Source organism: Epinephelus lanceolatus, chromosome 17 (genome assembly GCF_041903045.1).
Source record: "Epinephelus lanceolatus isolate andai-2023 chromosome 17, ASM4190304v1, whole genome shotgun sequence".
In the NCBI taxonomy this organism is placed as follows: Eukaryota; Metazoa; Chordata; class Actinopteri; order Perciformes; family Serranidae; genus Epinephelus; species Epinephelus lanceolatus.
Genome location: NC_135750.1, coordinates 14,801,785 through 14,818,423, shown reverse-complemented (window position 1 = coordinate 14,818,423; position 16,639 = coordinate 14,801,785). Strand labels below are relative to the sequence as shown.

Genomic DNA, 16,639 nt, shown 5'->3' with positions numbered 1-16,639 from the left:
AGAAAGCCTCTTTCAGGCGCTTACGTGGAAAGCACAAGGCAGGGAGAGCAGCAGCAAAGACCCCAACAGGAACAGAACAGAGCAGCATCAATGACAAACAGAAATGACATCAATAAGTCAGACACAGCCCACACCTTATTCTTTACATCCATTAATATGAAGAATATAGACAGATGTAAGATGTGTGGTGTCTATAAGGGGAAACACAGGCAGCCATCTGCGGCACCATCTTTAATCCACAGCCTTATGTCATTTGCACATTATGTGTAGTCTGAATGTGTGCTTCACCCCGTCTGACAGTTGCATCATTGATTCTTTTCATTCCGGACCAGGAAATACACAGTTTTATTCATATGATTTTGCACTGCATATAGATGAGTGACAGTAAAGTCCCTCTTATCTTATCTTATCTTATCTTATCTTATCTTATCTTATCTTGTTTTTCATAATAGGCCTAGACCCAAACGAAAACAAAATCTGCTTTCATGGGCAGTGTGAGGCCAAAATAGGCCTACGTGTATGCACAGGCTAAACCTTGTGGGGAAAATCAATGTTATAGGCTAAGCGAAACACTGCTGCAGAGGTGTTTAATTGTGTAGCTTTTTTGACATTAATTGTTCAACTCTACCAGCTGAAATCCGTCTATAGCTGTGCTACAGGCTGAGCAACATTATAAGGAGGCCACAGGCACAAAGCATTGCAGGTAAATGCCACCATGTATGACACATCCATGTAGTGTGAAAGCACACAAGACAAACAACCCTAATATGTAGTCAGTCTATCTTTATTTATACAAAACAAATAATAGCTCTGGATGTTAACATATGTTGCTCTGCTCCATCCAAACATCAAACTTTAAGAAGTTCTGGTGCCTGAAAAACAAGATCAGAGTGAGAGCTCTTTCCTTTTTATCACCTCTCGGTGAAAAGCATGACAGAAGCTGTGTGTCAGCAGAGTGGTGATTTAGCGACATCTAGTGTTTGATAGCAGCTACTGCAGCTACTTGGGTCTGTTAATTTTCCATGATGCTAAATTGACATTTTGTCATTGCGTAATATTTTAGCTATTTGGTAATCCACCTAACTAATGCACCACCCACATAATTTTATCTATCTATAAAGTAACAAGTCATCCTGGTGATGCTGCTGTTCCTTTTTCTGTTTCTTTTCATGCACTAGATTCCCACAGATAATACAGAACCTGCATCCAGATGCTTTAATATATATATTTTTAAATTGGGTAACAGCTAAAGATGTCCTCACTTCCTGAAGATAATGCTTTGACATTAATTAAAACACCCACAACCGAGGCTTGTCGTAAGATATTGATTTTTCATGCAAGCAAAATAAAAATGGCAGCAGAGGGCAATGTGGTGCAAAATCATACATTCAGCTGAGTTTAACCTTACGTTTCAGTATTTATGTGCAGGCCTGCCCACACAAATGGCTCAGCCGCTGAAAAGGACAATAAGTACAATGCTTATTTAGTTGTTTTAATAAGTAATAATGAATATTTTGTTAAGATAACTATAACGCTGGCTTCCATGGGCCTTGCTTAGCAGCTTGGCCCCAAAAAGTTGGTCCCTTTTTGCCCCCCTTATGGGCAGCCCTGTTTACTTTTCTGCAAATATCATACACACAAAATATACTCACACTTAGAGGCTTAAAAACAGGTTCAGCAGTGTGTCAGATAAAAGGCATACAGCCAGTCTTCACTTTGTGGCCAGATCACATTTCAACCTGTCACTAAATAAGCAACCTGTCTTTCAGGCGCAGTGGGCGTGAACACACACAAACACACACACACATGCACACACACACACACACACACCACACACGCGCAGTTTATCTGCTGCAGGAGAAAACTTTGACTGACTAGATGAGGAGGGGAAGTCTGGCAGCTGCTGATGTTAATCAAGTTCCTGTGAGGTTTTTTCTCGTCCTTCTTGTCACTGTAAATCTGCGACCCCAATCCTGCGGGGCTGACAGAGCAGGGGAGCATGGATGAGGAGGAGGACACCCATCCTGAGATGAAGCACTTTTCTCTGCCCTGGCCTCTCCCCAGGTTCCGCTCACACAGTGACACCTCCGGATTTCGCTCCAGAGTGCTGTTCAGGCTCCGGGGAGCTCGCTCAGGTAGGACGAACCACACAGACTGAGCCACAGGGCACATTTATGAGCCAATTATGGAAACCTCATCACAGGATCTTGAGTTTGAGTGAACAAACTGAACTAAATGAAACCATATGATGCTGTTTAAGTCATTTAAATTAAATTAGGTCAACTAATCAGCTGAGACATTATAGGAACTAAACTGCCTCTGTCTGTCATCACCAATTTAAAATGGCTCTTGTTACTTTTGGTGTAGCAAGTTATACTAGTTGCTCTTGGCTAGACAGCATCTCTATATGACTAATAAAGCAGCAGTGGCTTCCTGTTCTACACAGAGAAACTTTCCCCAGCTGTCTTTCACTTCTTGCCACAAGTAATGAGACACAAACTTTCTTTCTTTCTCATCTTTGTCGTCTTCTCTTCATATCACGGTTTATCTGTGTACAGCACAGTGGATGTAGTTAGCTCTTGAGTCTTTAATACTGAAGTTCATCATTTGAAGGGGGGATCATTAATTGCATAAATATTTGCTCCTTTGGGCCTAGAATGACACACCTACTTAAATAATCACTGGTGTATCCAGTTGTTTCACACAATGGGTTGAACGGTGTGTAGTTAAGGTGTGACAAGTGATCTCAGGTTGAATTTCAGTAACTTATATCCAGCTACTGAATATCCTGGCAAAAAGTGCATCACAAAGACAAAGAAACATGTCAAACAAACCTACAATAAGGTCATTGAAATGTTTAAAATGCTGCCAAAACCTTATAATACACTTAACTGCAGTAGTTAGTATGCAATCAGTGACACAGTAGCTTATATTTCAACTTCTTCAGCATGTATGAGTTTTAACTTTGACATTGAGGCTTTTCTGATGGTTAAGTGTCCAAAAGTTGTGAAACACCACAACCTTTTCACAGGCATTGTAAGACTTTGGCCACGTTGTTAACCTGCTTTGCATCCTCAGCGTCTTTCTCAAATGTCATTGTCGCAGTTTAGCTGCCTGAAACCTCTGGCTGCTGAGCCCTGACAGGTCTAAATACAGTATCGGTGGTTTGAACCACTTCCTATCAGCTCGTCTTCAGTGTTTTAGCCTTGAACTCAGCCTGCAGCGGTGCTCTCCACCCGATTCACACGCCCACACCTACTGTGACATACACTGCAGGCATGAAGTTAAACCATGTACTGTTTTTTTTTTTCATCATGAGGGCCGTCTTGTTCTGCAGTCTGATTCATTTATTATAACGTTATTGTAAAGCTGCAGTTATTATGCTTGTCTTCAACCGCCACAGGAAGTGTTCAGCGTTTATGGTGTAGTTGTAATTACAGGAAATGATCGTGGAGTGGAGCAGTTAGGAAATTACATGTCTTAAGTTGTTTATGTCTCCTGCCAGTTTGAATTTTGAGCACCATGGTTCAAACTGTCAGAGTGATTTGGCTTATGCTGAACGTTAAACACGAGAAGTGATTGTTAGACACTCCATACATAGTCCTCTCACTGTCTGTCTGTCTTCTTTTAATCATAAATATATTAGTACGGATTGGAACCACTGATCTAAATTTCAAAGTCAAACTAAATTCACTTAAAACATCCCTTTAAGATTTACTCAGCATATTGTGGTGTTCAGTAAGACCAACTGTTTGTAAATCAAGCAGCAGGGGGCGCTAAATCACCTTTTAACAGAGACCCATGTGCATTAAAATGGCACCCCACAAACAGGTGACATTACATTTGTCCATAGACTGTATAAACGTCCGCTCCACAGAGTGAAGCTTAGAAAAAAGCAGCTAAATGCGGACAGATGCAGAGCATGCTGGGTTAATTATATCTAACATGATCTGAAGCATAAATAAAATCTGACATGTAGATCTTAACTACAAATATCACAGAGTATATCTCTGAAAAAAAAAGAATTACAGCACTCTTTTTTTTTTAACTTGAAGGGGTGTAGTTGACCCTGCTGATGAGAAATTTCTCTTGCCCAAAGGAAAAGTGCCCCTGTGGGGGAAATTACCAGAATTAATGGCTGAAGGGAGGGGTGTCTTTTCAGGTCCGTGTAGTTTTTTTTTTAACAAACTTGTTGAAAACATAACACTAAAGAGAAAACATAGGTCACAGACTTGAGAACAAATCAAAGGGAAGCATAAACAAATATAAACATGGCCATTTAAGGTAAAAGTTGTCAATCAAGTGTCCCTTGAGCATCGTCTTTTCAAAAATGTGAGCTGACACCTCGTAAGAGGAGTGCTTGGGTTCAAACCGTCTGTGTGCATCTTCTATCCGTGTCAGGTTTTCTCCAACTTCCTCCTAAAGTTCAAAGACATGCAGGTTAGATTAACTGTTGACTCTAAATTTAAAAGACAAGCTGTGTGAATGTGATTAAGAAAGGATAAGCAGTGACAGATAATAGTGCAACACAGATGCCCACTTGTAACAGCAGTTATCACTCCACTAATAATAAAACATGGAGTTGTAAGTTCTCTAGTTGTGTAAACCCATCCCTGCCGTATCCTCCTGAGACCCGAACTTTTGTTTGGCATGCATTTTTAATTTCTCCTAGCTATTTGGGATCAGTAGGACCCAATAAGTATAAAAGACTCAACACTGTCAACAATAATTAAGTCCCAATGTCCTCAAAAAGGACGACAATAAGTCCCACCCACCTAATCAACAGTGTCTTATCTTGTTACTGTTGCTAAAATTGGTCAAATTTGTTGCCGTATCAAACTACAAACATTATCAATCATAAATAAACAAGTTTCAGTCATAAAATGTGATCAGATTTTGGACCTTGTCCACTTTTGTGTTGGGATCGGCTTCAGATTGACTTGGCAGAGATGGCTGCCATCTTGTTTTTACATGGATTAGTGTATTGTGCTCTTACTACCACTAGATGGCACAAACAGTGTCCACGAAGGAGGACAACAGGTCTAAGTTAAGTAGAATGAAGTATAAGGTCAAGTAAACCCAAAATGTGATGTCCTCATATGAGGAGGGTGTGAAGAAGAGTATGTATTTTCCCTAAAACTTATTCAAATCAAATAATTTGTCATCAAAACTTGAAAGATATAGAGATTTAAAGTCTACCTTTTGACCTTTTGAAGCAGCAGTTGACAAAAGCAATCCCACTTCAGTTGCACCTTCTGCTGAGGAAGATCATGTGATACGATCAAAAGCTCCAGAACAGCTACTGAGTGGTCCATATGGTGAGATTCTTTGTGTCAAGTGAAAGATGCCGAAAGCTCTTAAGTATCTAAAATAGGAACATTATTGATTTTATTCTGGAGATTCTGTTCAATAGCCAAATGTGTGTTAAGTTAGTGACAATATGATTTTTAATGCTATTTTCTGTCACTATTCTAAGGTGTATAAGGTGTATAAGAATATGATACGTTAATGGGTGTGTGCATATGCACTTGTGCACCCACACATGTACATTTGTGTCTGTGCCTGTGGAGAAAAAAATCAATTTAGGATGTGGACTGAGATGCTCTTTACCATCTGTTGTAAATAGCATGCTGTCCTCCGGATGGGTGCTGCATCGCTCTTGTAATTACACGGGCAGAAACAAGAAGACAGAGGAGAGGAGAGAGATGAAAGGGGAGAAGTGAAAAGAGGGTGAAAAAGAGAGGATAAAAAAATGGAAAGGGAGGCCAAGATGTGATGTATGAAGGCAAAAGAAAACAATAAGGGACAGAAAGAGACAAGAGGCAGAGAGTGGAGAGTAAGAGAAGAGGAGGAGACATAAAAAGGATGCAAGGACAGTATGATTAAGGAGGAGGAGAGGACAGATGACATGTCGAACAGAAGAAGAGCACAACAGAGGACTGTCAGCTTGCTGCTCCTTGTGGGTTCTCTCCTCGAAATAACATTGATTACATACCCTTTTAGTCTGCAATAACTACTTGTTAAGATGTGACTGTGATGCAGAGTGCAGCCCTTCCCCCTTCACTGCCCACACACAGTCTATCCTCAGCCACAGAGGCAGCTGCTTTAACAGCCACAGACATACCCGAAAAGTTCTGGTTGGTTTTCTCCAGTAATTAAAGGCCCTATCTGTAATTGTGTTCACGCATTGCCACCATCTTCAGCTGTTGCTTCAATGAAAATCTCAAATTGAAGGTGAAGTTATTAAAGTATACAGTTTTACAAATATTTTGCAGATTGCCCAGTTTGTAAAAGAAGCCAAATCAACCTGTGCAACAACTTTCTGTATAGTTTAGTTGATTTGTCATCTGAAAGATTCATAAATGGATCATCACCAGTGCAACACTCAGTGTGGGTGTAACCATTAGGGTCAGGATCAGACCTGATATATCAGTTTGAGAAGGTGTGTTTTCAGACAGGATTTGGGGATAAGTAATTTTGCGATATTGCAAATGTCTTGTGGTAGAGATTTCCAAAGGCATGAGGCAGAACGGCTGAAGGCTCAAGACCCCACAGTAGTCAAGCGAGCAGATGGTGAATTGAGTTAGATGACAGCAGAGGATCAGAGAGTACGTGAGGGTGATAATAAAGAGTTTGGAACAATACAAAGGAGCTGGATTATGAAGGGCCTTACAAGTGAGAAGTATAATTTCTATATTGAGAAGATGTTTAACAGGGAGCCAGAGTAATATGATCTATAATGTAACTACACATAGTGGCGACACAGACCTCCTGTCTATTTTTGTAAGCTGAAACCATTTACTTTCACCATTTTTATTAACTTTTATTTCACAGATAAGAAACAGTAAATTGTAAAGACAATAAAGCCCCCGCTAAAATAGCATTTTAAGTCTTGTGTGTGATTTATCCTGGCTTATATGAGAAGAGGGAAAAAAACGCTAGCTGCTAGGCTAATTTATGCAACGTAAAATGCCATAGGCTTGTGCTAATAACGTTAGCATGTTATATTTGTTTGGAAAACGTGTTTAATATAAGGCAGTTGTTTTGTCGGTGAAGCTTGTGAGTTGTAATAGAGTCAAATATTGTAAGGTTAGTTACTTTTGTGAAATGTTGTTGTTGTCCTTGGCTTCATATGAGAAGAGGAAAAGATCACCAGCCACTAGGCTAATTTATACAGTGTAAAATGCCATAGGCTTGTGCTAATAACGTTAGCATGTTGTATTTGTTTGGAAAAACATGTTCAGCATAAGACAGTTGGTTTGTCGGTGAAGCTTGTGAGTTGTAATGAAGCCAAATTATGTACCATTACCTTTGTAAATGTTGCTGTTGCCCCTGGCTTTATATGACAAGAGGGCAAAACGCTAGCTGCTAGGCTAATTTATACAATGTAAAATGCCATAGGCTTGTGCTAATAACGTTAGCATGTTGTATTTGAGGGAAAAATGTGTCCAGATAAAGACAAGTGTTTGTGAATGCTGCGAGTTATAGTGAAGCTGATTTGTGTACTTGTGTTTGAAATGGTCTCTATTAAGTGATATTAATATGTAATTTTAATCAACTAAACTTTATAGCACTTAAAAGAAACCCCACCACCGACTATTGTTTTGAAGGTGTAACTGCAGAGTGACACAGAGTCTATGGCATTTTACATTGTAAAAATTAGCCTAGCAGCTAGCGGACATTTCCTCCTCTTCTCATATGAAGCCAGGGACAACAACAACATTTCACAAAAGTAACTAACATTACAATATTTGACTCTATTACAACTCACAAGGTTCACCGACAAAACAACTCTCTTATACAAAACACATTTTCCCAAAAAATGTAACATGCTAACGTAATTAGCACAAGCCTATGGCACTTTACATTGTATAAATTAGCCTACTGACGAGCAGAGTTTCCCTCTGCTCATATTAAGCCAGGTTAAATCTAGAAGTAAATCCCTTAAGGATAAGTAAATTTTTATAGTCTATGGGAGTTGCACGTCAGGCTACACCGTACGTTACCAGTGCGACAGACCCTACGCACGTTGCCTATGCCTTTGTGAGCATTTATAGTTGAGTGATGATCTGTCTGTGTCACTCTGCAGTTACACCTCCAAAACACTTCGGCAGCAGAGGTTTCTCTGAAGTGCTGTAAAGTTATGTTGATTCAAAACACACATTAAACACACATTAGGCATAGCTTAATAGAGACAATTTCAAACACTAGTATTCACACGGCTTCACTATAACTCGCAGCATTCACAGACAAACACTGGACACATTTTTCCCTCAAATACAACATGCTAATGATATTAGCAACATTTAGTAAAGGTATAACTCACTTAGTTCACCGACAAAACAACTGTCTTGTACTAAACATGTTTTCCAAACAAATACAACATGCTAACGTTATTAGCACAAGCCTATGGCATTTTACATTGTATAAATTAACCTAGCAATGAGCGGAGATTTCCTCTGCTCATATGAAGCCAGGATAAATCTCTAAAGGATAATTCACACACAAGACTTAAAATGCTATTTTGCAGGGACTTCACTGTCTCCACAATTTATTGTTTCTTATCTGTGGAATAAAAGTAAATAAAAGCCTCGTTTCCACTGAGGGAAATGGTTCAGCTTACAAAAATGTGTAGTGACATTTCTGGGGAGGTGTAATGGATTAGTCAAGTTAAGCGAAATTAAGTAAAGTTAATGGATCATCACAGGTATAACAATTCACCCTGAGTTGCACATCCAGTGGGTGAAGAGACAAACTTTAGTGCCAATCCATCCGGAAGCTTTTGAATTATTTCACTCTGAACCTGACTTGCCATCCCTACAGACTCGCCAGTGTGTCTAAAAATAACTAGTTTGAAGGTTTAAAATCTCATCTTTAATAATTATTTCATGTGTTTTACATAACTGCCCTGAGGTCTTGAATTCATTAAGGCCCTGCTGGGTACACTGTGCTCCCCCAAAAAACAACAGCATCAGTTGTTTCGGCAAATCCTCTAAAACATAAGATATGTTAACATTTAAGTCACAAAGCCCTCTAGTGGCTGTTGTAATTATAACTCTTGTCTGATGGGAGTAAAGAAGCAAATTGTCGGCCCAGTCCCAATCTGTACACTCATGGACTCATGGACTTTGAGGTGCAATCCCGGTAAGTCCACAAGGGTTTAGGGCTATCATATTGTCATATAGTACCTTTTTTGCGCATTTTCCATAAGCCTGTATTTCTGCTGACTTGGCCTGAGGGAATATGGCATTGTGACGTTAAAACCCAAGGTTACCAGGGGAAACCTGAAAGCTGATGCTCAGTGAGGCTTATTGGTGTGCTGGTCCATGTGATGTGCTTAAGTTAACATAGACCCACCACATTAACAAGAATAACGACTGATGTTTCGTCATGTCATTGTAATGAGGAATCACAAACAAAGTAATTTGTCATCTAGGCTAATTCAGAGGACTTATTGGCCTGCTGTTATCTCATTGTAAATACACTACACTGCATGGTTTTACAGTTGACAAACAACAGGTGATTGTAATCCAATAATTAAGGTGATTGCATGATGACACAGCTGTGTTGCCTTACTACAGTCCTCCTAACAGCATATATTAACGCTTCTGAAATCTGACTTTCACTCATTTCTTTCTCTCACCATCACACCCTCAGTGTTGAATGTGATTTCCAGTTTATGGGTGGACTGCATGTGTGGTTCTCACATTACACGGTGAGAAAAGAGGGTTAATACCTGTTGACCTCATGAGGTACTGGCAGCTTTATGTGTTTCATCGACTTTGTTTCTTTGTGCGATCGTGTGTGTGTTTGGGTTTGTGTGGGTGTCGTTAGAGTTGATGAGCCAGTTGTTTTTCTTCTCACTTGTTTATGAGACGTTTCATTGGACTAGATAGAAAGTTAACATCTCACTTTCTCCATTTCTCTCCTCCTTCTATCTGTCTATCAGTAACTCTAAGTGATTACTCTCTAATCCTTTAACTCTGTTAATATTTGTTCAAACGTCTCAAACAGGATGTTAACATTATGCTGCACAGCCTTAAGTAATGCTGTGTACATACAGTGAGTGTATGTGCATGGTGGAGATTTAATAAACACTCAGAATTGCTGGTTTATTTAAAAAAGCTTGTGAAAGAGAGAGAAATTACAGGGAAACAAAACAGGAAAATTCTAAGATTTTTACACATTAGTCGAGGAGAGGATGAGAGAGGACAAGAGGGAAATTAAAAGGGAGAAAAAAGGAAATGAGAAAGACTAAAACAGGAAAGCAAATAATGAAACAGACTGATAATAGAGGAAAGAAGCATTATACCATATGGCATGATAGCAGCTGCTGTTATGTGGTCAATAATGTAATGGTTGTGGAGACATTACATGCACAATCACACACAGATACGTGTCTCTTCAGGCCATCAGTGTATTTTAAAGTGTCACGATCCACTTATTCTTTTCACAGGTGGAGCTTTACCATCGAAAGAGATATGATTTTATAAAGAACAGGAAATTAAAAATCAACTGCACTTGACACACACATATACACACATGTTGTACACAAAGAGAGGAGCTATAGAGCGGGCTGCAGACTCCAGCATCAGACCGTCACTGGCATACAGATGACATAGTTACCGTGTTGAGTGGCTCTTCACAACACTTGAGGCACCACAAGTGTGTGTGTGACAGAAAAACAGAAAGAAAATGACCATCTGTCTGCCTCTTGGTCATTCACGCTCTTTCTATCTGCACCTCTGATTTCCGTCTCTCCTGTCTATCTGAGATTTTATGTGTATTGATTGTTATTATCACAGATGTATTATTTTATGATCCATCAGTTTAATATCTTCCTTGATTTTATCACGGTGCAGTCACTGCGGCGCCATGCTCTTCAGGTGTGTTTTCCATTCAGCAATTTGTGTTTAAAGCCCTGGAAAAACAAATATCATGCTACTAAGCGACAATCAAGGCTGAAATGAAAATTTCAGATGTTATTTGTTGAGAATACTCAAAAACCTAACCAATGTGCTTCATCAAGACCGACCAGCCCACTTTAAACCAGAAAGAAGAGCTGAGAGGAAATGGAGAAATCTCTAATGTAATAATCCAAATTGTTCCAACTTTGGCAGAAAATTGTGTGTATGTAAGAAGCTGATTGTGTTTATAGTTTGTAAATTGTTTTCAGGACTTTTAACGAAAGAAAACAATTAATGTGTAAAGCTGGAAATTTAACTGTGTTCTCATTTCTGATTTTAAATTATTTATAAAGTCTCCATATTTCTATTTCCACATGCAAACATAACTCCCTCCTGAATCAATCACTCAGAAAGTTATTCACTATTTTGATAACTGATTTTTTGAAAGCAAAAATGCCAACTAGTAGCGTATGGTTGTTAGGATGGATCCCAGTGCATGATATTATGACGGGCCCTAGTGCCAGATTTTGCATCGAAACAGCTACTGTATATTTTATGGTATCAGGCAGTCAACTTGAGCTGCACTGATGTCATACATCACTCTCAATATGTCATCTACAAAACACACCCTCCCAATGTGGTGGTCTGTTTAAGCTGCAAAATCTTCCTAGCTCTCCGTTTGCATTGTCAGTGCCACCGCTGCCCTGCATCAGTATTGCTACTTGCTCTTTCAGCCCCACCTCCACCCCAGCATCCACCTGCAGGCTCCGGCTAAGGGGGGAAATATTTAATCTTAAAATGACTTTCAAATTAATTCAAATGTTGATTAGATTAGTTGCTAGTGGTTAGCAGGTTAGCATTGTCGCCTCACAGCCAGAGGGTTTCTGATTTGAACCTGGGGTGGTGGGTTTGAACCCAGCGGTGGAAGAGCCCCTCTGTGTGGATGGAGTTTGCATGTTCTCCCTGTGTCAGCGTGGGTTTTCTCCAGGTACTCCGGCTTCCTCCCACAGTCCAAAGACATGCAGGTTAACTGGTGACTCTAAATTGCCTGTAGGTGCTAATGTGAGTGTGAATGGTTGTCTGTCTCTATGTGTCAGCCCTGTGATAGTCTGGTGACCTGTGCAGGGTGTACTCCCCCTCTCGCCCAGTGTCAGCTGGGACCCTTCTGTGACCCCTAACCGGATAAGCAGTTACGGAAAGTGCTGTTCGCTTTGGGGACAAGACACCTATAACGTTAAAATTGTAGGAGGACATGTTATTGCCACCTTGCATTCAACAAACATGCTTCTGTTTACCATGTTACTATCTTATTGATAACATGAGGTCAGTTCATGTGTGCCAAAGATGACTGACTGCAATAAAACATAGATAAAGAAAAGTGCAACATGGGAAGGTAAACACACTGCACATACAGGACCCTACCTGCTTATTTGATGCATCTCCCCTCTATTTTCCTCCTCTCCCCTCTCCGTATTCCCTACGTCACTATGGGACCTCAACACAGGAGGGAGAGTGAAAAAAAAAGGTTGAGACTGGAGCCAGACAGCAGCCAGAGGAAGGAGGAAAATCTTGACAGGCAGGGAGATGGAGATAAACGCAGGAGGAGACGCAGACAGGGGAGGGAGAACGAGGAACTGAGATGGAAACAAACATTAACTTTTAATGCTCTTTATTGGAGCGAGGGGAGAAAGGAGGGAGGGAGGAGACAGTGGAGAGAGGAAGTAGACAGAGAGGGAGGGGAGAGAGAGAGAGAGAGAGAGAATAGGAGGAGAGAGACAGAGAGGAAGGGAGGAGGGGGAGTCAGTAGGGGGAGGGAGGGAGGCAGAGAGGTGGTGTGTCGGGAAGAGGCAAGGATCAATTCACACTGCTGATATTATTCCCTGGGTCAAGTCATGGAACATGACGGTGAGTTTTCTTCTTATATAATCAGCTGTATCTTTCTCTGCATGTGTGTATGTGCTTGTGTTGTCCAGTGTCTCAGTGACTTTCTGCGTCTGTGTTAGTGTGACAGAAGGCATGGTGGACACAGACACAGATCATTCCCACTACTTGTTCTTCTCTTCACACACTGTCCTTATTTATCACCTGTTAGCCAGTGATTGCTGTTTGCATAAAATGTTCACACAGGCTGTAAATCCTCAGCCTATGTATGAGTTATGAACCAGCCTGCTGTCAGTGTTTAGTTTGAAGTTAGCTTTGTGAAAACCACTCAGTTAAACATATTAAAAACAGGGTCATAGTGCATTTAAACATGCCTACTTTGACTGGTTTGCAACATGAACTCATTTGTATGAGCATCTGACCATTGTAGTCAGAGATCATTTGACTATGATTATGTCTGTCTGAGAAACGCAGAGCGAGTTTTCTGGCACTCCTTTGACTCATTTCATAGCTAAAATAAACATGCGTCATATATCAGTGACAACACACATACATGCATTATGTACAGGAACACTACTTTAAAGGCACAACAACACTGTGTGCAATATTAATAAGATGCTAATGCTGCAAGGAGAACACTTAATAACATTAAGGTTGGCTATGTCTTCACTTAACCAGGCTCCCGGTGAGCTTCGAGGGCCAGTTTTGCTGATGACACTTATGAGGCAACGGTGATTGTGTGCTTAACTTTAAAAGCAGTTATTGGTTTTGTAAGTCTGCCCACAGTTGCATTATGGGAATATAGTTTCTTGTATGACTAAGACATGGCAATAACTTTATTGTCAATGTTCTGCAGAGGATAGAAAACTTACTCAGGCCAGTAATTCCAGATGGCACTCGGCTGTCACCCATCTGTGGTGTATCAGACTAAATGACAATGATATGTACGTCGGTCGGGGTCACAGTCAGCTGGAGGAGGCAGGCAGGCTATATCGGGCGCATGTTATCTAATATAGTTTAATTACTGTTTGCAGAGGTTGTCATCGCGTATCACAATCGTCAAAAAGCCCCTTGTCTCAGGAAAGATTTACAGCCATAAACTCACTTTAATCTGCACTCCTTTGTGTGTGTGTGTGTGTGTGTTGAGTGAGATGTGGTCTGTGGTGTTGGGATGAGTATTCATGAAATAAATGCTGTTGTGAATTTGGGACACAGCTTTTGCAAGGCAAAACAGCACACTTGCATGTGTTGCTATGTAATGCATGTTTGTGTGTGTGTGGTCACAATGCTCATCACTGTCTCTGCTCACTCATGATTGTGTACAATATGGGTCTTATTTTGTGTAAGGGTGCGTTCAGGAGGCAATGTAAGGTGGGATGACACAAGATGTGTATTTGCACGTGGCCATTTGGCTAAAATAATTCACCATTGCACGGTGCAGTCTGCAATAAACGGAGGCGTCGGACTAATTTGCAGTTCAGTGTATGGAAGCTTCAACTGTCTGCACATCCACCCCTCACTTAGAGTGACTGATGTCGCCCTCTTTGAGAAAGAGGTTTGTGCTGAAGTCAAGGGTGTAGGTGTCATTTCAGTATCCGTGGGGACACATATGAAACGAGGGACAGTTTTGAGCATCAGGTGCTTCATCTGCCAATTTTTTTGTGTGACTAGTTTGTGCATTTTCTGCAGAGCAAAATGCCTCTGCTCCTTTCATGTCTTTTCGGACAGGACAAATGCACGCATTCTAAATATTGAAGGGGGTGTGGCCCCCTGTGTCCCCCTGAAATCTACACCGAAATGACAACTGCTGTGTCAGTTTTGCAGTTTGCAGCTGTCGTTGTAAGATATGTCTGTTTATCTCTCTCACACACTCATTTCATTTGATGTGAAACTCGCCCTGGTAAAACAACATACTTCTACCTTGGCAGATGGATCCACCGTTCTTGTTTGTCAGGTAGATTTGTCCTGATTCGTTGAGTGTCGTCATGGCTAGAACCTGCCATCTTAGTTGAGAAAGTGCTGCAATATTTCATCTTAAATCTGCACATTATTTTGCTGTAAACATGATATAAACGTGTCAGACCCGAGAAGCTGGACGTTAGCTGAAGCAACCATCATCAACCAGTGGCGGTCTACTTTAGAACAAACCATGTTGAGTCACCATAAGAACCCCCTGACAAACGGCCACACTACACAACTGAGCCAATGAGTGACGAGCTCCGGACAGCTGTTTTTGAGATTGACTCCAGTAAATCAGCACAGATATGGCCTTATATAGTTAGAGTATGAAGGTGTAGATATATATGCAGGCCGCTGTTTGTTTACTCTCCCAGTCCGCTGTCCTCAAGTAGTTACATACGCTTCAAAAGCACAGCCACAGCTTGTGTTTTCTTTATGAAACATGATGTTGCTATTACATTTTCCTGCTGCAGCAGCCCTTATTCTTGGGTTATTATTAAAGACCCCACTCTGCGGTATCAATCTCTCCTCCTGCTCTCTCTCTCTGTCCCTGCTCTGTCTCTTTCTCTGTCTGTCTCTCTGGAGCTCGTTTCATCTCGAGCTCTCCGGCTGCCTGTCTGGCAGGATGTCAACTATTGATTTATACAGGCAACATTTTAGCAATGATGGCGGCTTATGGGTTGTGCCAAATAGAATACAACAAACAGGGGATCAGGTTTCAGACAAGCTGGCTGGCATATGTGAGGAGGAAGAGGAATGACAGTAACCACTCCTGTATCATTGCAGGACTACAGTTAATTTTAGAAGGCAAATACCCTTGTAATAGGGATGCACAGGGTTATGAAGGTGGACAGAGGGGACAAAGTCGTGTTTATAGGGAGGAGTAATTGGATATTGTTTGCTTTCAGTACTGTATACAGGCCTCCTTTCACGGCGTGGAGTTGGATCATGTGCAGGAACCAAATTGTCCAATATTAAGTTACAATTTTAGATTAATATCAGCAGCCACAGCCCAGAGCATTGTCATTTATTCTTAAAGAAATTGCATGCCTACTCTGTTGAGCGATAAATGTCAGTCATTGATTTATATATGGTGGCTGCACTGCAAAAACACCAAGAAAGTCAGACAAATTTGAGACTAGACGTCATTTTGGAATGAAATTTTATGTTAAAGCCCCTTAAAGGAAAAACATATCTTACATTTTCTACGTAACATTAAATATTCATGACTTAATAAGTAAGAACTCTTTTTATTATGTTTTCTGTAATGTGTGTAGCAACAGTAATGTATGGAAATGGGCATTAATTTGCATTTTGTGTTGCAGATTTTGGAAGTTTTCAGTAATATTCATACTCATCGCTGGGGTAAAATCTACTGACGGGGAACCCTCACGCATAAACTCATTTTACAGGCCATTAACAAAGCCAACAATGGCATGTTAACAAATTTTGCAAATAAAAAAACAGACCATGACTTGGACAAATGAAGCTTCACATTTCTACTGTACAATGAGATTTCACTGGTTTGCTACTGAGACCTTTTAAGAGAGAATAAGTTCCTCTCAGCTCAGATTGGTCTGCTTGTGTAACAGAGCCTGGTCCTTGCTGAGTCACACTTGACTGTTATGACAGTTTAGTTCAAACTGTTGTTATGGTGCAGGGCTGTCCGGTCCCTCGCTCTTGAAAAGGTTAGCTGCTCCGTAACATGGAAAAGCCGCGGGTGTAAATTCACACATTTAAGATTTATGCATGGAAGGGTGGTATGCAAGTGTCACTGTAAGATACGCAACTTGTCATGAAAGTGCTACTTTCTTTTTCCAGACAATCACTGAATGCACAAAATCATTGCAGCAAATCAGCCTGAATGATACACACACACACACACACACACA

The 16,639-nt window shown here is 40.6% G+C and overlaps 1 protein-coding gene across 4 annotated transcripts in view; it reads left to right on the top strand.

The window, feature by feature from the left end:
- Positions 1–1,860: 1,860 nt before the first annotated feature.
- phactr2 (phosphatase and actin regulator 2) overlaps positions 1,861–16,639 on the top strand; it is a 57,636-nt gene continuing 42,857 nt past the window's right edge. The window contains exon 1 of one of the 4 annotated variants that reach the window (XM_033613368.2): positions 1,861–2,135. In XM_033613368.2, the coding sequence (XP_033469259.2) occupies positions 2,000–2,135 (136 nt within the window). In that variant the 5' untranslated portion in view covers positions 1,861–1,999. Of the gene's footprint in view, positions 2,136–12,714; positions 12,813–16,639 lie in introns of those variants that run through there. The other 3 variants (XM_033613367.2, XM_033613372.2, XM_033613371.2) reach the window with 3 other exon arrangements.